This window comes from Coccomyxa subellipsoidea (genome assembly GCF_000258705.1).
Source record: "Coccomyxa subellipsoidea C-169, whole genome shotgun sequence".
Lineage (NCBI taxonomy): Eukaryota > Viridiplantae > Chlorophyta > Trebouxiophyceae > Coccomyxaceae > Coccomyxa > Coccomyxa subellipsoidea.
The window spans coordinates 2,467,701-2,491,742 of NW_005178039.1; the positions used below are offsets into that span (position 1 = coordinate 2,467,701).

Genomic DNA, 24,042 nt, shown 5'->3' on the forward strand with positions numbered 1-24,042 from the left:
ACAACATATGCTAGCTCCTGTACCCTCCGATTATAAGGGTATCAGGGACCAGCAACAACTTTGAAAAGATCATGGTAATGAAGGTTTGCACATCGAAGCATGGCATCCTTGAAGCCTCTGTCTGAGCATGGGAAGTATTACAGCGCCAGGCATGTACACTCAGCTTCAGAAGGACAGCACGATGTAGGAGCTTCCTCCTACTTCTTCAAGAAACTGAGACCCTTCTTGGCCTCCTTCTGCAAGTTGCCATCCTTCTCTTTCACCACTAACTGAATGTTCTTGGCCTGGGCAATCTTCAGCGCCCCAAAGCCCACTGCCGCCAGCAAAATCCCAACCTTCCAAAAGGGGAAGCCCCTGCATGAGACGCATCGACTTCAGACACAGATCTCACAGAAGAGGCCACTGGGGTCCGTGTTGCTTTGCAAATGATCCATATCTGGTTAGAATTGGCAGGTATACTTGTGCAGTAAATCAAGCAATGACAGTGACAATGAAACACAGAGCACACACTTCTTCTTTGGCGGCTTGCTGTTTGATGCATCTTTTGAAGATGGCCTCCTGCTCGAGCTGACCGTGCCTGTGACAGTCACGTCAATTTCAGAGTCTGTCTCATTCCCGTCATAGCCATCTGAGAGTGCACACTTTGGAGTTTGCACAGATGCGTGCACTCACCATTTTCTGGCGAGTACCCCTTGAACGACAAGGCAGGCTTGAACCCCACAGGCTGTGCCTTTGCCCCATCTGTGCAAAGGTGAGTCACAATCAGCACATTGCTATCATAAATGTTCATTGTATCAGTTCTGGACAAGAGTGGAAGGTGGAGGCTGCAATACGGGCGCATCAATCTCTTGAGTCACCTGCGGTGCCGCCACGGTCCTTCAAGGTCTTCACAAAGTCCATGCTGATCCGGATGAAACCCCCCTCCCCACCGGCGCCTGGCTTGAAGAGCTCAAAGTACTTGTCAATGGGAACGGCATCCATGATGTCATTCACGAAGATGCCTGCGGTATGAAAAGTCCACATTCAGATCAGGACAACCAAAAGATTTGCAAGCTTGCGGATGTGCATGAAGGGTTGCATGCAGATTCCGGGCAAAGTGACACGCCAGACCATGGCCCATTGCATCCATTGAGGAGGAAGATCACCGCATGCTGCAATGACTGATGTGCCCACCCTTGTACCAGATCGTTTTTCTCTGCAGAGCATGAGCCGAAGCTCTGTTGCATTCTCCAAGACATCCCTGTCAAACCTCCAAACGTCAGCTTTTTCACCCCAGATTTTGGCAGACTTCGAGATAAGTGTCAAAAGCAAAAGTCTTCCTTGGTGGACATTCTTAAATGTGACGCGCTTATTTGATATGATCAGTGACTCAGGCAGACAGGTACTTACAGGACGAGCTCCTCTTGCCAGTTGATGGAGTTGGCAAGAACACGTTTGGGTGTAGATTGGACCTGGAAAGCACAATTGTTTAAGATCAGAAGGAGTCTTGCAGTCCACTAGCAATGTATTGCACAAACAATATACAGATGACCTGTTCTCCAAGCCTTGTCAAGTCTCAGTAGAGTTAAATACCTTGACGTTCTTGGCCCCTCCACGAATTTCAACTGCAAAGACCAACCAAAGAAGTCGCTCAGTACTGTGGCATAGAAGGATTTGCGGATTGTCACTCCCTCAAATGACCACTTAATATTCACTGTACCTTTGACAAAACCCTCCACGAAGTTGGGATCCCAGACGAGTTGGTCTTCCTTATTTTTTCCTGAAGCCTCTGCAACGTTGATGATAAAGTGACCCTTGATTTTCGGTGGCTCCGCCATTTTTCCCCAGCCCTGCGCCTGCAAATAGCAAAATTTACTGCTTCACTTGTGCGTTCGCAAGACTTCCCGCGCTCGTGCGTTGCATGCAGCCTGCTGGGATGAGGAGCGACACTTGATGGGCGACATGATACAAGAGACAACGCTTAATGGATGATGTAAGTCTTTTGAGGCTGCGTCGCACCTCACTCAAACCACGATGGTGCCCTCAGAAGACCTTGTTCTTGGGCAGTAAATGGTTAGCTTGACGACGTCTTCATGCACGGTCCACGATCATTGTGGCATCCATGGCAAAATTGTCTGGTTCAAGGTTGCGTGAGGATTCCAACCGTGCATTCTCCATGCACCAAGCCAGGGATCATCGACAAGATTTTGCTGACGTTTGTGCAAATTTCCGTAAATTTGCAGGTCCCGTAGAGCTTGCAAGGCATTTGCCTTTCACGCCTCCTTGTTGCGCTTCCTACGTCTTCCTCGATCAAACTGTTTCTGGAAATTCTAGATTGATCTTGTGAACGAGAGCAGTCTCAATATCTTGCAGGAACATAACAGGAACATCAACCACATCGTAGAAGACTTGTTCCCTTTGCAGCGGGCGTACTGACACTTCCTGCCATTGAAGGGCACCGAAGAATTCATTACATCGCCTTATCACTCTTATCCAATGGTATGCGGTCCTGTCCATGGAGTGTCTCCTTTACGTGGCTTCCATCTGACTATTCTCATCGCTGCTCTCCCAAGTTTGCATGCGATCTCGGGAAGTGCAACGTTGCTGACATGTATTCAATCATATGACTTTAGTCAACTGAGAGTCAATGCATCTCAGGAACTTCGAGTTGGTCCTGAAAATCACTTGCCCTTACGCAGGACGAGCAAAAGGCTCTGCCTCATATGGTCCAACCTCATGATGCCCTGCGCTTGGGGATCAGCTCACTGAAAGACCAAGCATCGGTTGTCCACCCTGTTGAGGCCATCCAGAAGAACGTAGGTGGTTGATGTCTTGTGACCAGTGTCCCTGAAAGCCCTGACTTCCAGCTGTGCGTTGATATCATACACTTTGCGCAAGATTGATGATTTAACTGGCTGCAGCACCCCAAGAACCAGGAGGAGCTGAAGCTGGGGATGCTGCGCAACTTGTATGGGTCTGCTCTCCCGGCCAGGATGCAGTTGGACAAGCAGATTCTGAGCAAGTAAGCTACCGTTGGCTGAGCTGTTTTTACTTATCCTGTACCTAGCTGCATCGCAGTAAGTCCTCAATGCAGGGACAAGCATTGATATTCCGTGCTGTGCTGCAGGGTTGGCAGGCTCCCGGGGATGCCATCTTCTCAGTTGGGTCTGCAGTCCTTGACCGGAGAGCTTGACGACTTTGGCTTTGAGTCTTACATCGGGCTTCCAGAAGACAGTGAATCTCCAGGGCCTGACATGCACTCACTGATGGAGGCCAAGCACAAGCTGGGCTTGCAGCCTGTCACAAGGTCTATCATATAGGCAGTCCAGCATCAGCTGCTGATGGAAGAAATGGGAAGTACCTGCAGTACATGATGCAGAAAGTGGTATTCTGCACCAGAGCACAGCTGTAGATCCGGTGCTAAAAGGCTAGCACCGGAAGTGAACTAGGCACACCTTTCTAGACATCGCATGCAAGGTTTGCACCTTTATGGAGCCTTGCTGGATCAGGCAGCCACGGCAAAGTTCTGGTCATTTGCAGCTGCTATTGATGTCCACCTTCAGCATGCAGATGCGTGTTAGATTGACAGCCGCAGCGGCTGCTTAGAAGTGAAGACAAACAGACTCTGATTGACCGCGATGAGGATCGACTTGAAGTGGGCCTTCGTCTATAAATTGTCAGTAGCCACGTGAGGCAACTTCACTGTGACTGAAGGAATGCAAGCAGTAATGCAATTGCAGCATCATCATGATATTAATATCATTTATGATGATTATGCCATCATGGCATGATGCCAGCAGGGAGAAGCTGTGGGAGGAAATCGTTGATGAGTCATGCATGTCATATGACTCCACCGTGCAGCTGTGACAGCGGTACCATTCAAAGCCACAACGTGCATGTGCATACTGTTGTGCTCATGTCACATGCATATGATCAGTCTGATGCCATGATCAGAACAGAAGGGTGCCATGTATGGCCAGCTTGCCTGGCCAGGGGCAGGGGGCGTTTGGCAGGGGAGAACATCAAGAGTCTTGATGCATCTGAGATACACAGAATCCGATGGAGATGACTTGGTTCTGAGAGAAACATCGTCGTTATTCTAGGACTGTGAATGGATTTAATGTATTGCAAGTGAAGCTGACTCCTTTTCCAAAAATGTCTGGTTCAGCAGCTCTTGAAGCTGTTGTTGCACGGCTTGAAAGTGTCGCAGCAAGACTGGAAGCGACCGAGGTGCGCGACATAGCCAATCCAAAACCTATTGGACGCCTGTTCAGATCGCATCGCGATGCACTGCATGTTTCTGTGAGGCCTGCGTGTCTGCATCTTGCAATACAAGCCCACCATCACCCTTCTTTTGCGCAGATTTGTGCCGCTGCTCCTGGTAATGTAACAAAGCAACCGACGGCCGCAGCTATCAAGGGGTCCTCTGCGAGTTCTAAGAGCTCGTCGACGACCGAATCTTTGGAAGGATGGGACACACTTGTATCACCTCACGTTTCTGCGCTGCTGTCCAAATCTGAGGACCTGGGAGATGAGGTGAAGATCGGTTGGCATTTCAAGAAAAGCTGGTGGCATATGTTTCCCTGGCGCATCAAATGTGATTCAATAATGCTGTGCAGGTTCACAAAGCCAGCACAGTTGTGGACAGAGCTTTCAAGGTATGCAGTGCGCCACCACTACTTGTATTGGGAGCCTGATGCAAGCTTTGCAGAATGAATGCATGACCTCCTTATAGATGGCAGTCATCTGGCAGTCCAGACAGGCATGTGCGCTTGCAGGCTGAGCGCGTGGTTGTGGAAGCCATTGCTCAGTGCAAGCAGCCTGACATGGGAGGCCTTCAGAAGCTCGTTGAGCCTGTCGGTGTGGAGATATCTGCTGCCGACAAGCTCACCCAGGGGCGACGCAGCGCTGCATTCAACTACAGCAAGGCGGTGGCCGAAGCTCTTCCTGCCCTGAGCTGGGTTGTCTACAGCGGACCCTCCTGCGGTGAGGGCAGGCTGACAACAAATGCCATGTACAAAGTGGCAAGTTTGATGTGGACCCCTCACCTGACCGGGTGCATGATGGAAGACGCTGTCAGGAAGGGTGCAAAAACAATAGAGGGGTGATGGCTGCGTGCAGGCATGGACCCGCCACCCAAGCATGTGGAGAACCATCTGCAGAGCGCAGAGTTCTGGACGAACAAGATCCTGCTGGAGAATCGCACAGCGCCACATGCGGACTGGGTGAAGGCCCTCAAAGACCTCCTGAAAGGCCTGTGCACCTACCTGAAGACTCACCACTTCTCGGGGCCGGCATGGAACGCCAGTGGCATCCCGCTGTCCCAGTTCAAGCCTGGAAGCACACCATCAGCAGGTGTGGTAGCCCACATGTCCTTCCATTCTCGTCCCACAGATGTGAGAGCCTAATGAAGCCTTATAGCCGTTTCAATGAACGGCAAGTGCTGCAGCTGTCCAAATCATTAAAGCTCTGCGTCTACTTTCTGGGTCCCCCACAGGACCTTTGCTCAAGAAAAATTTTTGAGGTGCTGAGTTCATGCGCTGGTGTTGGCAGGGCCGCCAGCAGTGCAGGCGGCTGGCTCCAATGGTGCGCCAAGGAGAGGTCCGCCGGCCCCACCGCCTCCCATGCCCGCCGGGGGCCCCGGTAGCCTCATGAAGGACGCGCCCCGGAAGCCTGCTGCTGCCGGCATGAGCGCGCTCTTCTCAGAGCTCAACAAGGCGCGCTCCAAGACCTCGCTAGCGATCTGATCAGAATACTTGCACGTTTTCTGTTTGCATGAGCTTCCTGCATGAGCCTGTTGCATGGTGCATACGTTGTGGTGCCAGAGCTCATGTTTGGACACGTGCCAGAGTGACTCTCAATTGACAGTCTGTCATGGCGCCTGACCAGGGCGACACAGTGACCCAGGGGCTGCGCAAGGTGACTGATGACATGAAGACAAAGAATCGAATAGACCGGTCAGGCGTCGTGCCTTCAAGCGCGGGCAAGAAAAGCTTCCTAGATCCTAAGTGTCTGTCCTCAAATAAATTAGAGCTCCTGTTCACCTTTTTCTTTCCTCGTCCTTGATTGCGCTTGTCAAAAATTTATTTCTGACTAGTAAGTGTTTGCATTGCAGAAGTGCCCAGCACATCTGGCAGCAAAAGTGCACCTGCAAAGCCAGCAGCAAGCAAGCCCCCGAGGACAGAGTGCGAGCAGGGCAGGAAGTGGGTGATTGAGAACCATGTGGGCAACCCTGAGATTGTCATCTCAGACACAAACCCACGCCAGGCTGTGTACATCTACAAGTGCTCCAACTCCACCATCCAGGTCAAAATTTTGGTCTATAGCAGCTGTGCACAGTGAATGATAGCCAAAAATTTTGCATCAGCCATGACCCGGATGTCAAAGCATGACGCAATCAAGTTTTTGCAGGTGAAGGGGAAGGTGAATGCGATATCAGTGGACTCCTGCCAGCGCGTGGGCCTGCTCTTTGAGGACATTGTGGCGGCATGTGAACTAGTGAACAGCACAAGGATACAGGCGCAGGCCACCGGGGTGGTGCCGACCATCGCTGTGGACAAGTGCGACGGTGTGCAGGTGCAACACTTTATCCTCAGCTGTTCAACCTTGCAGTCCGCGCTTCTGACTTCAGGTGTTCTGTCAAGCCTCTGCACACTCATCAGCGTGGCTCTTTCTTGGGCTGACTTGGGCTGTGTGCTGCAGCTGTACCTGTCTGCAGACTCACTGGGAGTTGACATCACAACTGCAAAATCCAGCGAGGTGAATGTCATCGTGCCGGGCGCCACGCCAGAGGCAGATCTAGTGGAGCATGCCATCCCCGAGCAGTACTTGTCACAGTACAAGAATGGGAAGTTTGTCACAGCTCCAGTCAGCCACAGTGCAGGATGATCCATCAATGTGACAGCGGCGTTATCGCAACTCTGAAACAGCTTACACAAATTTCTTCTGATATACGAAGTGCAAGTGTCATTGTTTTGTGACTCTACCCCGCCCTGCACTGTTCGCCAAAGCTTGGTGGCAAGAGCGTCAACACAGTTCCTGTGATACCTGCGTGTCAAATGAGGGTGCCAAATCTCAAGAATTCCACCAAGTGCAAATGCACTTTGATTGTCAGTCATGTCAAAGGCAAGGGGGTTGAGCATGGAATGACCGCCGAGATCATAAGAACATGACATATGGGGTAACATTACAGCGATTTGCGACTATTGGACAATCTGAAAAAATAGCGGGATTGGCGAAGAACATGCTCACTTGAGCTGCATGCACATAAAAGCTCACAGGAGCAAGAAAGGCAACGGGCATGGGTCATCCGTATAACGTCAACAAGTTAGTTGACAGTTATTGACCATTCGAGCGCTCAATTTGAAGAATATACCCTAGGCTGCGCAACAGGGCCGCTCCACCATTGTGAAAAATATAACACCCTCAAACACTTACCAACACATACACACAACTTTCAAAATTGGCCCATGTGGTGACGGCACCTTTCAGGTGCAGGTTACACATCGAGGGCAGATACCATAAGATGTGAACAGCTGCGAAAAAGATGGTCGGTGCCCATCGCTCATCAACACATTATCTCTCTGCATAGTGAATAAAAAGCCCGGCTGAAACCTGAAACTTCCATCCGAGATGTAGGCATCATCCATAACAACGTTTCAGACTGTCTCTCCATCCACGTTCTGTCATACACAAATTAATACGATACAGGTCACAGTAGTTGTCACACACCACCGAAAAGAGGCCCAAAGCAACTTGGCCCATCTGGTGCTGGGTGGTCTTGTCATCCAGGACACTGCTCACACGGCCTCAGGCGGCTCTTCTGGCGTTTCCACACTGAGGTGCCGCCTGGAGACAGAGCACTGGTAGGGGCTGGTGCCCTTTGGGGGCGTGACAACCACCGAGAAGACATCATCCAGCAGGCTGTTCACGTGGGCCACGAAGTCATCCGGCTGCGCCACAGTTTCCTCCTCCTTGGACACCAGGGTGCACCCCTCAAAGTGCACGGACTGGATCTTGCTGAGCGCCAGCTGGTCTGCAAAGGCGGCCCAGCTGTCCCCCAAGCTGACCACTGTGTCGTACACTGCCAGGTGCTGTGGCCTGCTCTTCTTAACCCAGCCATCCAGGTCCATGATGGACTGCCCACCAGGACCTCCCAGACTGCCCGCCTGGGCAAAACATGTTCTTCAGATTTCGTGATTTGAATGAGTCGCAATCGAATTTGGTCAATGCACTGCAACCATTGCATGGGCAATCATTGGTCCAAGGCCGAGCAGGTTCAAAGGAAGCTGCTGACCTGGATGGAGCAGCTGGCGATGGTGAGGCGGTGCAGCTGCAGGGCCTGTGCCAGCTGCGGCGCAGCTGCGCGGCAGTTGACCAGCGTCAGCTCCTCCAGCTGAGGTGGCAGCCAGGTCACCTTGACATGCTCCAGGCGCAGCACCCTCACCTGCAGCAGGCTCTCCAGCCCCTGTGTGCACGCGCGCCCATCCTGCACATCCATCCTACCCACTTGCGTCGATGCATAAAAACAGCCCATCAGACTCCCAGCCAGACTCGGTCTGGATCACAGGTACCATATGCGCATGCCACTACCTGCCCAGGCTGTCATGCATGGAATTGCCATGTGAGCTCAAGCATGCAAACACATTCCAGTCCAGCACTTTATGATTGCCAATTGCATGGAAAGACCTCCACAATGTGGAAAAGGGAGGAGAGCAGGGGAGTTATGATGACCTGGTAGGTGAGCGAGAGGTGGCTGCATGCAGAGGGGATCATGATGGGCCGCGGGCGGCCCCTCAGCCCGAGCTCAAGCAAGCCGGGGTACTCTGCTGGCAGCGACTTGTCAAACTCGCGCACGTAGAGGTTGCGCAGCACAGTCACAGTCTTTGCGGGCTCCTTCCAGGCTGGCGAGGTCAAGGCCTTGGTGCCGCGTGTCTCCTTGTGGAACCACTCAATTCCACCCACCTGCAAGCATGGCCCAGCACACTTCACCACAGGCCCACCAGCAACCAACACAGGACATCGGCGTTGAGGCATTCTTTGCATGTCAGATAAAACTCTGTAGCTGCCAGCCAGGCCCAGCACTGGAACCCCACCATGATATTGAGCTGGACGAGGCACAGAATCTCCTCAGAGGTCATGTGCCAGCCAAAGTGCAGGTGCACAGGCAGGCCAGTGGCAGCCACCGCTTCGCAGACAGTCGAGCTGAAGAGGACCTGCTTTGTGAAGTCTGTCCCCATGTCCAGATACCCCAGGCCCTCCGCTCTGCGCACACTGCAGGTCGCACACAAGGCCTTCCAAGATTGACGGAAGTGGACACTTCAGATTGTTACTGTAGATGACCTAGAGTAGAAAATCATTGGGGGACACATATGCATTGGAGCACTGCTTTGAAAATAGACCTACAGATTAGAGAGGCTTGGGAATCTCACATGGCCTGCAGAGCATCTCCGCGCGGGATGCTGCGGCGATTGAAGACAACCCGGGGGTCCCTGGAGTGCTCGCCTGAGCCGGGGCCATAGTAGGTGCATGCAAAGAGGTCCCCCGCCTTCTTGCACACCTCCTGCACCACGCGCGCCAGCTCCTGCCCATCCTCGCTGCGCTCCCCTGGAGCACGCCACAGGCACGTAAATATGGAACTGTCCACTGACTCCGTCTTGGTGCAAGAAAATAAAATCATGCACCCTGAAACATGAGAGGCAGGCTGTGCCGTTTGGCGATTGATCCAAAGAAGGGAAAACCATAAATGGGCTTCTCCTGTCTCACCGTCGGTATCGGTAATGAGCGTGATGTCGATCTCCTGCAGGCTGCCCTTGCACAGCTGCTCGATGAAGATGGGCCCCAGGAAGCTGGCGCGGTCTGCCTCGTCATACAGGCCTGGGACGGTCAGGCGCAGGACTCGTAGCCGAGGAATGAACAGGAACTCCGTCAGACGGACGGCGTGCAGCCGCATGGAGTAGCTGCTCATGGGAACGTACACCACCTCCAGCGAATCCAGGATCTCCAACCGCCTCAATTTCTGCAACAACCAAGAATACCGTCTAGTCTTTATTCACGATGCTGTGAGTATTTCAGCGATTATTGCATACTGGTGCCTAGATGTCACCTGATTTCTTTCAATGAAAGGAAGCAGCATGATGCATGGGACTGAATGAAGAGGACATTTTACTGCGCTGTCAGCGCGCATCTTTCGTCATCACCTTCAGGCAAGGAGTGGTGAGTGCGACATATTTGAGTGGGGGAAAGGGGAGCGACTGACCACATAGAATTGGCCAGAGGCCCCGGCAGGCAGGCTGCCGTAGGGGGGTCGGATCTCCATCAGGCCCACATGGGTGATCTGGCTGGGCAGCATCAGGTGCGTGGGAATGATCCTCCTGAAGTACATGGTGTCCAGCGCCGGGAAACACCCTGCAAATATGAAGCTCATGCTTTCTAGTAGATACAAGTTAATTTTGCAGCATTCTTAAAGAGCGCTGACCCCTCAGAACACCAATTGCACCAAGAAAACAGTGAGGATCCAACGGACCTTCGCAGCAGGATTCCTCAAAGAACAGGAGCGCATCCTCCTTCACCACACTCCAGTCACTCAAGGTGGCGCTGCGCAGGCAGCCGCTCAGCGGGCTGTCCCTCAATAGACTGACCCATTTTGCTGCGGTCACCAGATCCACATGACATTCTTGAACGCGGAAATCTCCTGACGACGCATGGGCCAGGCCAATTTCCGATTCGAATGTTACGCTCAGTGGGGCTGTTGCTGCCAGCTCAGCACCCACATCCTGCACGTCAGCATGACTGTCATCTCCAGAAGCACAACGGCGTTCAACTGAACGGAGCATTTCCAGCAAGAACAGAAGTCATAATAGGATTAACAAAAGTACCTTCCAAAATTGGTTGACAAGAAGCAGTTGGCCCCAGTTTTGTGCATGCTGAAAGTGAAGGGGCACCACACTGCTGGAATCTCCCTTGCCACCAAGCACCAAGCGGAACACACGCTGGAGCAGGTCTCGGTTGCCTAGCACTTCTTCAACCCTACAGCGACCAGCACTCGTGTGATGAACATGGGCTTGCCAGTGTGCATAACGGATTGTATATATTGCACCCATTACAGCGGGAGTGACGCCTTACCTTGTGCAGACTGCTGACATGTGGAGTGCACTCCAAGTGGAAAGAACCCTGATAAATCACCTGGAGCACAACAGATGTCCTGAAAGTTCTAATACGCCATCAGGATTGCCTTGAAGTGACATGTGCTAGAAAAATGTAAGTAATGAAGTCCTACTGTCACACTGCATCCTTTGAGCAGGATACGCCGTTTTGAGATTTGTACAGGGATGACTGCCCACCTGCCTTGGCACACAAACTTTGTGGATATCACCCCTGAGAACAGCTACACAATGCTGCGCTCAGGGGCACAGGTTGTCCATTTTTATTCGCTGACGTTGGTGATTCTCAAGAGCCGGCTGTCTCGTCACAAACCTGCGAAATGCCAGAATGAGAATACATTAGAACTTCTCATCTCTCCAATGTCCTTCAGGGTGTGCCTGGGTCCATGGTTGCTGGGCTGCAAAGTGGATCATCACAGATCATGCCGTATGACGTGGAAAGCCATCGGATTTTTTCCCTCGAAGATTTTTGGCCCGCGCACTTTTTGCGAGTTTTGGAACGGTTGTATATAGGATAGTCGCCTAGTGACGTTGTCTTTCATAGAAAGAGATTTATCTGATACATCCGTAGACCGACCACGCACCTAGCAAAAGTCCAAAGTTTGACTTTTTTTGGTCGAGTTAGATGTCCTTGTCATGTCTGAGCAGGCCCCTGACGGGTGCGATCTGCAACGGTCTGGCCGCTAATCGGCTTCCGTTTGGATGTCCCAGGCGAGTGAGCCGTGTTCGATTGAGAGATAATGTATCAATATCTCGTGGCAAGTTGATGCAGAGTATACTTGTTTGTCCATCTGTTGCCTACGAGGCGCAAACAAACGAAGGAGTGAACGACGAAGCTGAAGACTTCTACGCTATCCTGGGCGTGGTGAGTCCAGACATGCAAGGATCCTTGATCCACCTGTTGAAGTAAACTTATCACCCCCAGCCCAGACTTTTGAAAACTGCCAGAGAATTGCCACTGGCTCGATCATTTGGGCTAACGGATGGCTCGTTGTGTCACACCCAGCATGATGTCTGTCTCAAGTCTTGGTCTGATCTGATGTTGTGTGTATGTCAGACCCCAGACGCTTCTGAGAAGGAGATCAAGCAGGCTTACTACAGAGTAATGAGAGCCTGCCACCCAGATGTGGTCAGCGTGGAGGGAGAAGATGATGAAAGCTCAGCAGAGGAAGTCTGTGTATTTGTCAACGACATCTATGAGGTGTGCAGCTAGTTTGAAAGTGTGAGACCGCGCTCTTGTGCTGGATACTTCATCTCTGCAGTTGCGTCACTTTGCAGAGAACAATTCCATTTTTGGTTGCAAGTGCAGACCTTGATGGACAGAGAGAAGCGTGAGGCTTACGATGCAATTGCGGGATTCTCTGGCAATGCGCTAAACCCCTTCTATGACACAAGTTATGAGCGGAGCCAGGTATGTGGCAACACATCACTGCCTCTTGATGCCTGTATTGTCCACTTGACTGTGCCTGACGTTGTCACTTTCATTGCAGGTGTTTGTCAGCGAGTATGACTGTATCGGATGCAAGAATTGCACCAATGTATGCCCCAAAACATTCGCAATAGAGGATGAGTATGGTCGAGCTAGGGCAATGCAGCAAGGTGCGCAAAAGGACTGATGCCAGATAATTCTTGTCACATCAAATCGTGTTGCTTTTTCCCTGAGGCATGCATCTCTGTCTGAACCACTCATCACAACTGTGGTGCGCAGGTGGCAGCACAGATGAACTACTGCAGGAAGCGATTGACACCTGTCCTGTGAATTGCATACATTGGGTAAGGTCTTGCCAAATGTTTTGAGTGCTGGTCAATAACAGCGTACTCTGCAGCAGGATATGTCTATCAGAGTGGCGCAGACAAGGAAGATTTCAGCCAGAGTTGTCAATATGGTCCTGCTATGTCTCTGTGTAGGTGACAGCACCACAGCTAGCTCTGCTTGAGACCACAATGGCCAAGATGGAGAGGGTGGATGCTTGGATCCTGATGATGGGTGGCGGCAGCGGCGTTGATGTCTTCATGGTGAGCACATGCGCCCGTGTTAATTGTGCAAGGATCTTTGGCTCGTGCTCACCTCAGCTAGTACAAATATTGCCCATCTTTCCTATCTACAGATTTCTGGCCAGTCGATTGCAAGTCTATTTGCCTTTGTGATCACGTGGCTTGGTGGAATATGTATAACAGACGCCTGTGAAAAATGGGGGTATTAAGGAAACCTGGGGTGATCAGCAACAAACCCATCAGGGTCGATTGGCCTCGCGGCCGCTGCGGGCGTCACTTGTTCAAAATACCTGAAGAGGAATGTGTGAAGCTGATGTCATCGGCTTCCCATGAACACAGGAAGCTGCCACTGCATGGGAGAAGCGGCAGGCGCGCATCAGGGCCAGACGGGAGGGTCCCAAGCGCGGCTGGATGTGGGGCGGGCAGGAGGCCGCCACAGCCAGCGCTTACAGTGGAGGTGGTGGGAACTCGACTGCTACTGGAGGCAGAGCGCAGGAAGCTGCAGCAGCCACTGCGGCATCTGCCAGAAGGTAAATTCACTAATGGTGTCCGGTTTATATCTATACTATATAGATTCTATAGTACGTGTGTGTTGCTGCGTTGCTGGAGTGGGCCAAAGATTGTGATATACTTCATGTTGTGATCTGGGTGTCTAGAATGTTGCTGAGGGAGGACTGATGATGTCGCAGGTGGCGAGACTTTCAGCGGAACAGGCAGAGTGGTGCAGTTGGGCACTTGCCACAGAGCAAGAAGTGAGTCTCACCAGGAACACTCATGTTGCGCAGCCAGTTTTAAATCCACGTGTGCTGCTGTATATTTCTTTTTTTGGCGAGAGACATTGATCTTGAGCTGTACAACATTGCAATTTTCTTACGGCGAAGAGAAGAATTTTTGGGAGCTGGGTGTGGCGAACTACAAAGCATGTGAGGACGCTTGACACGAGAAGAGAATAGTGTACCGTAGTAGAAGACTAAGATCAGACTGCAATTTGATGATGAGTAAACATTAGTTGCTATGCGCTCAATGGCACCACCTCTCCTCCTGCGTGACCTAGAAATCTGGGCTTGCTATGGGAAGGATGATGTATTCTGCAAAGCGAATCGTAAGTTGCAATCATGAGAAATTTCTCGATTGGCAACCATAGTGGGAACAACCAATACCAGATGAGAGGAGACCTGTATTATTCTTCAGCGCAGGATTTTGCATGTGCATGAGCAGATCTCTAGAGCTTTCGAGTAGTTTGCATGAAATCATCGTTGGTTAATCATCTGTTAATCAAGTTCGCAGAATTCGATATGAATCCATAAGTGAGGCCTCGACTTGGAGTGCTTCATCGATGGGCATATACTATAGAGCTCTGGCTAGTATACTAGCTACGTAGCTGCTGTATGGGACCTTCAAATTGCAATTCTATTTTGCAAAGGGTATTTTTGTAAGTGGTATTCTCACGGGCTTTGATGGCCCTGGCTATTATTGAGGAGGTGCAAGAAGAAATCTTAAGATCTTGGCATTTTGCAGCTCATGCGGTGCAGCTTTGGAATGAATATCAATTTGCCTTTCAGGGGAAACTGAAAGTTTCAAGTCATGTCTTCTGTGCGTACAAGGTGCCCCAACATGACATGTGGCATTGGCAGGTCAACACGCTCCTCACACACAAAGCTTAAAGCGATGCACACAGCCAGGCAGACAGTGCACAGTTTGCAAAGCCTGTCTCCTTGCTTGGGTCGATCGCTGTGGCAGTTCATGCATAGTATGAAAGATTGGCTTTCTTCTTGGCTTGCACCTGGATGATGCCCTCATTGAAGTCCTCATGATTCACCTGCACAGAGCAACGCACAAGTGACAACTTGCATGCATGCATAGTCGCACCAAAAGTTATGCAGGCCTCGACACACAAGCAGAATCCCGTTCAGGTCTGCTTTAAGCCACCAAATGCAGGGGCCAGGCAAGCTTCACAATTCTAATATATGATGAATAGAATAGGCTTTACAAATGGTGCACAGCAGCAAACGAGGCCAAAGCATTTGAAGCAAGCCACACCTCGGTGGCATCTCTCCGGAGGGCGAGCATGCCAGCCTCCACACAGACGGCCTTGAGCTGCGCAGCATTGAAGTCGTCGGTGGAGCGCGCCAGCTCCTCAAAGTTGACGTCCGGCGACACGTTCATCTTGCGCGAGTGGATCTGCAGGATCTTGGCGCGCGCGTCTTCCGACGGGTGCGGGAACTCGATCTTGCGGTCCAGCCGCCCCGAGCGCATCAGCGCTGGATCCAGAATGTCCGCCCTGTTCGTGGCCGCTATCACCTGCCATGCCACACGTTACCTCTGTCAGCACACCCATGGTTCTTTCCCACCAGCAGAACATAGACAGACAGGACATCTCATTTCCCCACCGTCTTCGCATCCACAGGACCTGGCCCCCTGTTCAGATAGATGTTGGCTTCTTTCCTTCTGCCACCAGAGGGGCATGCGCTTACAGGCGATATTTTCCCCAACCTCCCCCTACCGATCCCGTCAGGAAGACCATTCGGTGGAGGGGCGGTGGTCAGGCGGGGGAGCCCACCTTGATGTTGTCGTCGGAGGAGAAGCCGTCGAGCTGGTTGAGCAGCTCCAGCATGGTGCGCTGCACCTCGCGGTCGCCGCTGACCTCGCTGTCAAAGCGCTTGGTGCCGATGGCGTCGATCTCATCGATGAAGATGATGCACGGCGACTTCTCCTTGGCCAGCGCAAATGCGTCGCGCACCAGCTTCGCGCCGTCACCGATGAACATCTGCGCACCACAGTGATTGTGCGCCATTCAGCACAAGCAACCTCCCAGGACCATGGGCATAAAACGCCTCCTCATGCATGTGATGGATGTCTGGGAAGTGGTCCAGATTGTGACCTTCCGCCCACTGCCGACTAAAGTTAAAAATAAAAAGTGAGATCATGATGAGAGCTGCAGAGGTGCGTAGGACGCGGACCTGCACGAGCTGGGGGCCGGCGAGCTTCAGGAAGGTAGCGTTGGTCTGGGCTGCACAGGCTCGTGCTAAGAGGGTCTTTCCTGTGCCGGGTGGACCGTACAACAACACTCCCTTGGGCGGCCGAATCCCCAGCGCTTTGAAGCGGTCCTTCAGGCAAGCCGAACATTGCATCAGGTTTCTTCTGTAGATGCTTGAGCAGGATGCAAGGAGGCCATCAGCGCCATCACGGTATGGATTCAAGGATGCATGCATGCTCACCTTGTGAGTGACAGGCAAGACAATGGCTTCTACAAGCTCCTGTATCTGCTTGTCCAGGCCGCCAATGTCACTGTAATCCTCTGTGGGCTTCTCATCCACTTCCATGGCCTTCACGCGCGAGTCATACTCGGCTGGCAGAGTGTCCAGGATCAGGTACGAGTCCTGCGGGCATTTTGAAGAGTAATCAGTTGAAATTGTTCATCTGCAGCTGATAGCAAGCAGTCATATTGAGCTACAGGATGCAATGCACAAGAAGCTGTGTGGGCTTTCAAGCCCACAAGACTAGTGTGGTGCGAGGTGGGGTATGTTGCAGGCGCACCTTATTGACACCCACAAGATCTGAAGGCTTGAGAGCGTCTGCATCCACGAGCCCCACGACCGGAAGAAAGATTGTCTGCCGTGTGGAAGTCTTCAGGACCACACATTTGCCGCGTCTTTGAGAGTCCAAGTCAACGTTGGCTCCATCCTCCTCTTCGTCCTCCTCTGGCTGCATTTCGAGGACTTCCACCACATTTCCCACTAGGTACGGTAGCTGATTGTTCAGCTTGATCTTGTCCTTATTCTCCTTTATCTATACAGACGAGAGTGGTGATCAGAGACTGAATCTTCCAGAATGTCCTCACTCTGTAAGACAACGTAGCAGCCGGCATTGGATGTATCTTTGGGCATCATGTGAAAGTGCTCTGGCTGGAGCACAGTGTATTTGAACATTGGCATTGTCCCCCCAGCATAAGTCACTGACAATCAAGCAAAACTCCAATAATTGTAGCTGCAGCGAGTCCACAATGGGTGATAGGAAACTAAATACAGGTGATTTAAATGGCAGAATCAACATGAAAAAGGAATGGAACATTGGTTCCCACCTTTTCTTTCAAGCCACTTTGCTCCAAACTTAATCGTGTGGACTCGTCCTTCAGCACACGTATTTCATTGTCCAGCAGCCTCGTTCTCCTGAGAATATCATCTGCAGTCATGCTCTCGAACTCACGCGGCAAAGCATCCCCGCCATCCTCGAAAATCTCGTCATAGATGTCCATACTGGGCTATGCAACTGCACTTCCTGCAAGATAGGCGCTTCAATCGAACCACAGGGACCCAGATACGATGGATGCTATAGAGAAGTACTCAAGCCATTCACAACGCTTCAGGCCAGCACATTGTTTGCTTGCTCGAATGCTGAGATGCACTTCTTGCCAGGCTTTCTTGTAATGTGTTACTAATGGAAACTGGGCCTGTCCTGGGGCGCACCAGCCCCAAGAGTTGATGGGTTCAACCAAGTTGCAGCTGCGCGTTCAAATCTTTCGGAAGATTGACCAGGGAACTGTTACACATGTGCTGCACCTACCTGGCCGCGGCCGCCCGACCCTATCCGCAGACGGCATATGCATGCATGCGCCAGCGCCGCGCTAGCGGCTAGCAGCACCCAATTCACGGTCAGCACACCCGATACTGGGTCAGTGACTGCTGCTGGTTGCCCAGTCCAGCTGTATCAGCTGTTCTCAAGAATCATTATGCATGCCACGTATTGCAGTGCGCCGTTACAAACTTGAGTTGCTCGAGCTCTGGAGTTGCCAGCTGGCATGCAAATTCCGTCTCTGTGTAAATTGTGACATTGAGGAGCCGACCGGCTATGCTATTAAATTTTAGATATGACAAAACGGATTGCAAGCACTGCAATTTCTGGCATTTACAACCCTAAGACATTGGTTGCCAGCATGCTGGCAGCGCAGTACTGTGCGCAATGATCACCGGCGCGCAAGCCGCACCCATGTCCAGTATAATTTCAACAATCCAAACTCAAAGCTATCACAGTGCGAACTGTTCTTGCGTATGCATCCTCTGAATCTAAATTTCAATGAATTCAGAAAATCCTGCAGTATTGGATACGTGCCAGGCAAAGTCAGCTCGTAGGTCTACAAGTCTCTTGTGCTGCAAGGTATCAACAGAAAGAATTCCCAAATCTGAGCCACCAGAGGTATCAACAGGTGCAGAAATTCCCTACCAGAAAACTGTTGCTAGCTAAAATACTGCATTTCAGTACGCTCAGCTACAGTGCTGCTTCTATCAATTGCCTGTACTCCCTCTTCATCCTCACCCCCGGCAAGTGGTGCAATCTTTCCTTGTTCTTGAAAAGCTGAACAGTTGGCGTGCCAGTAATGCCGCCCGCCTGAGCAATCTGTGCGTCCTCTTCTACGTCGATCTCCACCAAGTGAAGCTGCAAGGTGACAAGCCCACACTTTCACCACGATCTCACCCAATTCACCAAACCACAAGGCTGCAGAGCCTGTCCAAGGTCAATCACATGCCAGTGACAAAAGGTGATAGCAACGGTGGCAATGCAACGCACCTTTCCGCTGAACTCGTCAGCCACCTTGCTGAAGATGGGCTTGAGCGTCCTGCAGGGTCCACATGTGGGCGAAGTGTACAGAACCACCAGGAGCCGGTCGCTGTCGTGGTACAGCTTGCGCAAGGCGAGCTCTCCCTTGTGCCGGTCTGCTGCTGGATCAAAACCGGGCGGCAGGCCCACAGTCTTCCCATTCGTGTGCTCCTGCTCATTGGCCGCCTGCTGCTTCTGCACAGCAGCCAGACAAAGAGGCTCAGAAAATCACACGCTCTGCGCCTGCTGCTCTGCACAAGAGTTAGTCAGAAGACCCCCAAGATCACATGCTCTATGCCTGCTGCTTCTGCACAGCAGACAGTCAGAAGACCCCAGAATCCACATGCTCTGCGCCTGCAGCCTGTCCATTGCTGTGATGCATGGGGCCTCAATATCCCCGCTTCAAGCTTCAAATACCCCGTGTGCAGCATACCTCCTGCTGGTGGTACTCGATGAGGAGACCACTGGCTGCCAGGTAGCGTTCGGCCGACAGGGCAGCCATGCAGCCGGAGCCTGCTGCTGTGACGGCCTGCCGCCACTCCACATCGTGGATGTCCCCCGCAGCAAACACACCCTCCACGTTGGTGCTCACCCCATGCCGCACCTGGGAGCAAGCAATGTCCAAGTCAACATATGTAACAATGTTCTCATCCTGTCAGTGGCAGCGCGCCACACAAGTGCAACCTATTCTATTCTGATACCCAAAGCGCAAGAAGGTGATGCTCACCTTGACATAGCCCTTGTCATCTAATTCAACCTGGCCCTCGATGATGTGGCTGTTTGGCTGGTGACCAATGCCATAAAAGAGGCCGCGCACATCCAGCTTCCTGTCCTCACCTGCGCAAGCAAGTTTAAACTCTATTTTTGAGCAAGACAGACGAGCAAGACATCGCATGTGTGGAATCAGAGCATCCTTATACAATGAAGAGGTGCAATAATGCAATGTCAGAAGTTCCTCACCATTCGATGTGTCCTTCAAGACCAGGCCCTTCAAGCCCTTCTTGTCTCCATATGCATCGTCCACCATCGTGTTGTAATGCACCTCCACCTTCTCATGTTCTAGCACCCGATCCTGCATGGCTGCACTCGCGCGCATCTTTGGGCCCCTCACCAGCAGATGCACCTGTCCAAGAAACATCACTTTATTCAATAAAGCAATAAAGTTTATTGCTTAGGAACATCTCAGGAAATATCCTGCCGTCTGGCTCGATACTTGCTGTTGTTCAATGCTTGTGACAGCACAGCTGTGATAAATCGTCTATCCTCACATGGTAGAGGCCTTTGCACCAGAAACAGATGTGGGGCGTCTCACACCTTCTTCCCATACTTTGTGAGATACATTGCCTCCTCGGCAGCTGTGTCCCCACCACCGACCACTGCCAGTTCCTGCTGCCTGAAATTACTGGAGGCACCATCACAGACTGCACAGGCCGAGATGCCATTGTTCCAAAACTCCTGTTCGCTGGGGATCCCAAGCCGCTTTGCTGTGGCGCCCGTTGCTATGATGACACTGTGCGCTCGAACCTGTAGAAGATTGCAGATATAAGCATTTTAAAGCAGCGCAAGGCACGACAACCACAGCAGGGTGGGGCACATCTGACGCTATCAGCAGGAACAAGAGGGACTCGCCTCAGTATCAGTGGTCCGTATCAAGAATGGCCGCGACTGAAGATCCACGGATTCAACATCCTCTGTGATGAGTTCTGCTCCCCATCTCTCCGACTACAGTAAAGCGAACTAGTCAGCCATCAACACCAGCTATAGCAAGGAAGCATGGCAATCCTCAGGTACTGCTCCCTTATTGGAAACCAGCAAAGTAATAAGCAACAAATGACCCACCTGTTGTCGCATCTTGTCCATGAGGTCTGGACCAGTTATTCCTTCCGGAAAGCCTGGGAAGTTCTCCACCTCTGTGGTGGTCATGAGCTGGCCACCACGCACACCACCAACCTGGTATCCCTCAAACACGAGCGGCCTCATGTTTGCTCTTGCAGCATAGATTGCTGCAGTGTAGCCAGCTGGGCCACTGCCAATAATGACCACATTTTGGACCTCTTCTCGTACTTCAAGGTCCCCTGCAGCAAGCCCAGGAAATGCCATCAGGACAACTCCCGTCCGCAAGCAGGAGCCCCGGGACAGGTGCACTCCAATTTAAGCCCTTTACTCTCCTTTTCAGCTTCGGAAAGTGATTTCACGATCCCCTCCAAAAGGAAGTACATGGCATCTAATCAAGGATGATCCATGCACCTTGTCGAAAATTAAGAACAATTTAATATCCATGCACGCACCTGGTCCGTTATCTGTGCTCTTACAGAGGATTTTGCGAGCTTGCCGGCTTTGCAGCAGGCCACGGCAGTTTTTCTGCAATCTTACGACACGAAGGATTGCTGAAGAACTCCCAAAACTTTCCCTTGTCAAATGGAATGATGCACTGGGAGTATGAGAGTGCATGGCGTGCGGCAGGCTCGACGCTTGCACATGGTGAGAACAACAGGGAAGAGAGGCTGGGCCTCGAATGGCTGTTTCCATGTCTTTCAACACTCCTGAAACAGATTATATTTGACGACGCACAAGGACTAAGTGCGTCCCTTCCTGAAATTTTGAGTCCTGATGATCGTCTGGCCATTCGGAGATCGAGAGTGCCACGTGGTCACACTCGGTATTTTTACGTAAGCCTTTGTGACACATGACCTGCATGTTGCGTTCTAAAAATTTCGAGATACTCTCGCAGCAGCAGACATTGTCAGTGTTTGAGCACCTGGGTCTGCACATCAACAGGACATTCATATGGACGGGCCCGCTGAAAGGGGTTCGACTTCTGGCCAAAGTCACTTCACTGACGGTCAAGACCACACTGTGGCACCGTCATCACACTGGAATAACCCATGACATATACATGGCGTGACACGATGCTGTGCACCACTTCATGCCAGCAATTATGCCATCATGGTCAGTCATTCACAAGCATCATCAAATGACATGCTCTTCACCATGCAACCCTGCATAATTTTAAACTTGAGCAATTACTTGGAGCTCCGCTTGAAGCTCCAAGTTGGGATGGTGATTCTCACAAGAAGGCTTCCAAAACGAAATGCCTTAGAAAATTTTTTGGATTTCCTGACTAACAGTGTCAAGTTGACAGGGTCTCCCCCACCGCAAAGGCAGACTGGGGGCAGCAGTCACTTCAATATAATTATTACCCGAGGCAACTGCATTCTGCAATGTCAATTATAGATATTACGGGTTAGCATGCACGTGTGTGCAGGAGATCCAAGGGACAGGCCAAAATTGCACGCAAAATCAAATGGTGTAATCTAGAACAAAATCGGCGACCATGTTCATGTTGACACACGGCTCCTCTGCGCAGGCCTGCCTGATGATGCGCGCTGGCACACCCACAGCCACACAGTGGCAGGGCAGGTCGGTCACAACCACGCTGCCAGCGCCCACTTTGCTGCCTGGCCCAATTTCAACCGGGCCCAATACAGACACCCCTGCTCCCAGCAGCACTCCGTGCCCTGTCCAGCAACAATTCTTTCAGCTTTGTGCTTCTTGCGCACACAGGCCCTTTGCAAAAATGTGCAGAACTCAACAGCAGATCCAACTACAACCAGCTGAACCTCGCTAATTCTGATTGAGGCAAAAGAAAGGTGCATATGGATTAAGGTGCTCACCAATGTGTGGGTGACGCACACCCTTCCCAGTTCCTGATCCTCCCAGGGTGACCTGGTGCAGGAGGGACACATTGTCCCCGAGCATAGCCGTCTCTCCAATCACAATGCCTGTGGCGTGATCCATCAAAATGCCGCGGCCTATGGATGCTGCTGGATGGATGTCCACATGCAGCACCTCTGACACTCTGCTCTGCAGTAGCACCGCAAGCTCCTGCATAGCAACAAGCAAGTCCTTCAGCAAGCATACAATGAGTGCTTGCGCATAGCACAAAGGAGGCCCCAAAAGATGCACGCAGACAAAGAAGAGCTGGTGCGCACCCGTCGATTATTCCTCCAGAGCCAATGGTTCAGGCGATGGCACTGGATGGCCTGGAAGCCTTTGAAGTAGAGCATGCACTGGGAGAACTTCTCGCATGCAGGATCCCGGTCAACTACCGCGTGCAGATCAGCTTCGCATGCCTCCAAAATTGTCTGCAGCAGACAGCCATCAGAATAAATAGCAGCTCCACAGTGAGCAAAATTGCATGGGCACGCTCTCAAGTGCAAGTTATCTTCAATGCACAAATCATGTCTGGCGGAGAGACTCACCGGGTCATCCCTGTAAGCCTCTGATATCAGCTGCATTAATTGTGTGCCCAACAGAGTGCGACTGGACAGCTTGTTGGCCAAAAGGACCGCCATTGCTTTGCCAAGAGACGAGTGGGAAATGATGTTTTGATGCAAGAAGCTTGCCAAGACCGGCTCCTCTGCCTGTTGCAACAGCACCACTGTCACAAACGTGTCCCCCGCAGGAAAGGTGTATGCCCAAATGTACGGCACAACGCACTCCCATTGCAATGCACTGGTAACAAATGACATACCGCATCGTCTTTGGCCTCCTGTTGGATTGTCGCCCACAGCTTTGTTGAGTTCAAGTGGTGAGGAGCTGGTCGCCAGCCCAGCGAAGGAAGCCAGTCATCCGTGTGTAAGGAAGTGCCATTCCCTGGTAAGGTTTTACGATAGGTCATTGTCACGCATGTATGCGAGGGGTCCCAACACTGGACAGCTGCTCCAACCAGTTCACGATTGTCAGCACCAAAAGGCTCCAGAATTAGCGTACCTGTCCTCTCTTCGTCTCGGCTGATCAACTGTTCTTTCCAAGCAATGTTCCCATTCAAGTTGTTGACACGTCCAGAAGTGCTAGGGGGACTCCAGCTGCGCTCAGTGATGACTGCCTGAACAATCCTGGAGGACCGCTGGGTGGGGAATATGCGACTTTGCGGGAATACTGCAGGATCGTGGCCTGCAGGACCAACACAAGATTTAGAACAAGCAGCTTGCAATGTTTGAGCCCCCCTATAGCTGCCCTAAATTTCGCCCGAGGCCTGCGGACTGAGGTGCGCAGGAGATGTCGGACAGAGGGCGGCGGGGTCCCGCACGCAGAAAAAGTATACATTAACACTACCCAAGAACTACTGAAATCATGTGCGCGGAGATCAGCGTACTTTGGAGAGGATTGGGTCCTGCAAAGCCTGCGTTTCTCAACGCAGCAGGAGTGGATCCCAACATGGCTACCAGCAGTATGTGGCGTGCTTAACGCAAAATCTTGTTGGAAGATGAGATGGAAGTTCAGCTTTGGCAAATATATGACGTGAGGG

The 24,042-nt window shown here is 51.7% G+C and overlaps 8 protein-coding genes across 8 annotated transcripts; 3 read left to right on the forward strand and 5 right to left on the reverse strand.

Annotated features, from left to right (window-relative positions):
- Nucleotides 1-197: 197 nt before the first annotated feature.
- On the reverse strand, nucleotides 198-1,817 carry COCSUDRAFT_40718 (hypothetical protein; the record flags this gene model as incomplete). The annotated part of the gene is made up of 4 exons (XM_005649972.1): nucleotides 198-313; nucleotides 673-741; nucleotides 858-1,001; nucleotides 1,700-1,817. 4 exons carry the CDS (start codon nucleotides 1,815-1,817, stop codon nucleotides 198-200), a joined length of 447 nt encoding a protein of 148 aa, XP_005650029.1.
- Nucleotides 1,818-2,267: 450 nt separating this feature from the next.
- COCSUDRAFT_32660 (proteasome maturation factor UMP1) lies at nucleotides 2,268-3,752 on the forward strand. The gene is made up of 4 exons (XM_005649973.1): nucleotides 2,268-2,478; nucleotides 2,679-2,795; nucleotides 2,901-3,001; nucleotides 3,107-3,752. The coding sequence occupies exons 1-4, from the start codon at nucleotides 2,476-2,478 to the stop codon at nucleotides 3,297-3,299; spliced, it is 414 nt and encodes a 137-aa protein (XP_005650030.1). The 5' UTR covers nucleotides 2,268-2,475; the 3' UTR covers nucleotides 3,300-3,752.
- Nucleotides 3,753-4,134: 382 nt separating this feature from the next.
- Nucleotides 4,135-7,898, forward strand: COCSUDRAFT_46736 (hypothetical protein; the record flags this gene model as incomplete). The annotated part of the gene is made up of 8 exons (XM_005649974.1): nucleotides 4,135-4,209; nucleotides 4,599-4,637; nucleotides 4,758-4,965; nucleotides 5,101-5,334; nucleotides 5,533-5,565; nucleotides 6,095-6,285; nucleotides 6,391-6,555; nucleotides 6,682-7,898. 8 exons carry the CDS (start codon nucleotides 4,135-4,137, stop codon nucleotides 6,865-6,867), a joined length of 1,131 nt encoding a protein of 376 aa, XP_005650031.1. The 3' UTR covers nucleotides 6,868-7,898.
- COCSUDRAFT_40720 (hypothetical protein) lies at nucleotides 7,779-11,123 on the reverse strand (the record flags this gene model as incomplete). Its single annotated transcript, XM_005649975.1, has 10 exons — nucleotides 7,779-8,147; nucleotides 8,276-8,446; nucleotides 8,713-8,943; nucleotides 9,075-9,243; nucleotides 9,411-9,585; nucleotides 9,745-9,997; nucleotides 10,238-10,386; nucleotides 10,505-10,754; nucleotides 10,857-11,007; nucleotides 11,104-11,123. 10 exons carry the CDS (start codon nucleotides 11,121-11,123, stop codon nucleotides 7,779-7,781), a joined length of 1,938 nt encoding a protein of 645 aa, XP_005650032.1.
- A 784-nt stretch (nucleotides 11,124-11,907) lies between these two features.
- On the forward strand, nucleotides 11,908-13,670 carry COCSUDRAFT_13274 (DnaJ-domain-containing protein; the record flags this gene model as incomplete). Its single annotated transcript, XM_005649976.1, has 7 exons — nucleotides 11,908-12,006; nucleotides 12,199-12,342; nucleotides 12,451-12,552; nucleotides 12,632-12,740; nucleotides 12,850-12,914; nucleotides 13,050-13,157; nucleotides 13,476-13,670. 7 exons carry the CDS (start codon nucleotides 11,908-11,910, stop codon nucleotides 13,668-13,670), a joined length of 822 nt encoding a protein of 273 aa, XP_005650033.1.
- Nucleotides 13,671-14,617: 947 nt separating this feature from the next.
- On the reverse strand, nucleotides 14,618-17,498 carry COCSUDRAFT_22711 (26S proteasome subunit P45). Its single transcript, XM_005649977.1, has 7 exons — nucleotides 17,218-17,498; nucleotides 16,674-16,925; nucleotides 16,355-16,516; nucleotides 16,097-16,243; nucleotides 15,697-15,903; nucleotides 15,177-15,437; nucleotides 14,618-14,955 (listed from the first exon to the last, which is right to left on the reverse strand). The coding sequence occupies exons 1-7, from the start codon at nucleotides 17,389-17,391 to the stop codon at nucleotides 14,878-14,880; spliced, it is 1,281 nt and encodes a 426-aa protein (XP_005650034.1). The 5' UTR covers nucleotides 17,392-17,498; the 3' UTR covers nucleotides 14,618-14,877.
- A 903-nt stretch (nucleotides 17,499-18,401) lies between these two features.
- On the reverse strand, nucleotides 18,402-20,831 carry COCSUDRAFT_13916 (putative thioredoxin-disulfide reductase; the record flags this gene model as incomplete). The annotated part of the gene is made up of 8 exons (XM_005649978.1): nucleotides 18,402-18,569; nucleotides 18,702-18,905; nucleotides 19,165-19,335; nucleotides 19,459-19,568; nucleotides 19,692-19,854; nucleotides 20,046-20,248; nucleotides 20,357-20,453; nucleotides 20,571-20,831. 8 exons carry the CDS (start codon nucleotides 20,829-20,831, stop codon nucleotides 18,402-18,404), a joined length of 1,377 nt encoding a protein of 458 aa, XP_005650035.1.
- A 1,200-nt stretch (nucleotides 20,832-22,031) lies between these two features.
- On the reverse strand, nucleotides 22,032-23,412 carry COCSUDRAFT_13649 (serine O-acetyltransferase; the record flags this gene model as incomplete). The annotated part of the gene is made up of 5 exons (XM_005649979.1): nucleotides 22,032-22,249; nucleotides 22,406-22,616; nucleotides 22,724-22,876; nucleotides 22,994-23,155; nucleotides 23,266-23,412. 5 exons carry the CDS (start codon nucleotides 23,410-23,412, stop codon nucleotides 22,032-22,034), a joined length of 891 nt encoding a protein of 296 aa, XP_005650036.1.
- Between the last annotated feature and the right edge of the window lie 630 nt (nucleotides 23,413-24,042).

Excerpts from the sequence above, each read along its gene's own strand:
- COCSUDRAFT_32660 (XM_005649973.1), top strand. Across the intron at positions 2,796-2,900 it reads TTGAGGCCATCCAGAAGAAC|CACCCCAAGAACCAGGAGGA; the intron begins GTAGGTGGTTGA and ends AACTGGCTGCAG. Across the intron at positions 3,002-3,106 it reads GACAAGCAGATTCTGAGCAA|GGTTGGCAGGCTCCCGGGGA; the intron begins GTAAGCTACCGT and ends GCTGTGCTGCAG.
- COCSUDRAFT_22711 (XM_005649977.1), bottom strand. The coding sequence starts at position 17,391 with ATGGACATCTATGACGAGATTTTCGAGGATGGCGGGGATGCTTTGCCG. Across the intron at positions 16,517-16,673 it reads ATCTTGTGGGTGTCAATAAG|GACTCGTACCTGATCCTGGA; the intron begins GTGCGCCTGCAA and ends AAATGCCCGCAG. Across the intron at positions 15,904-16,096 it reads CCGGCCCCCAGCTCGTGCAG|ATGTTCATCGGTGACGGCGC; the intron begins GTCCGCGTCCTA and ends TGTGGTGCGCAG.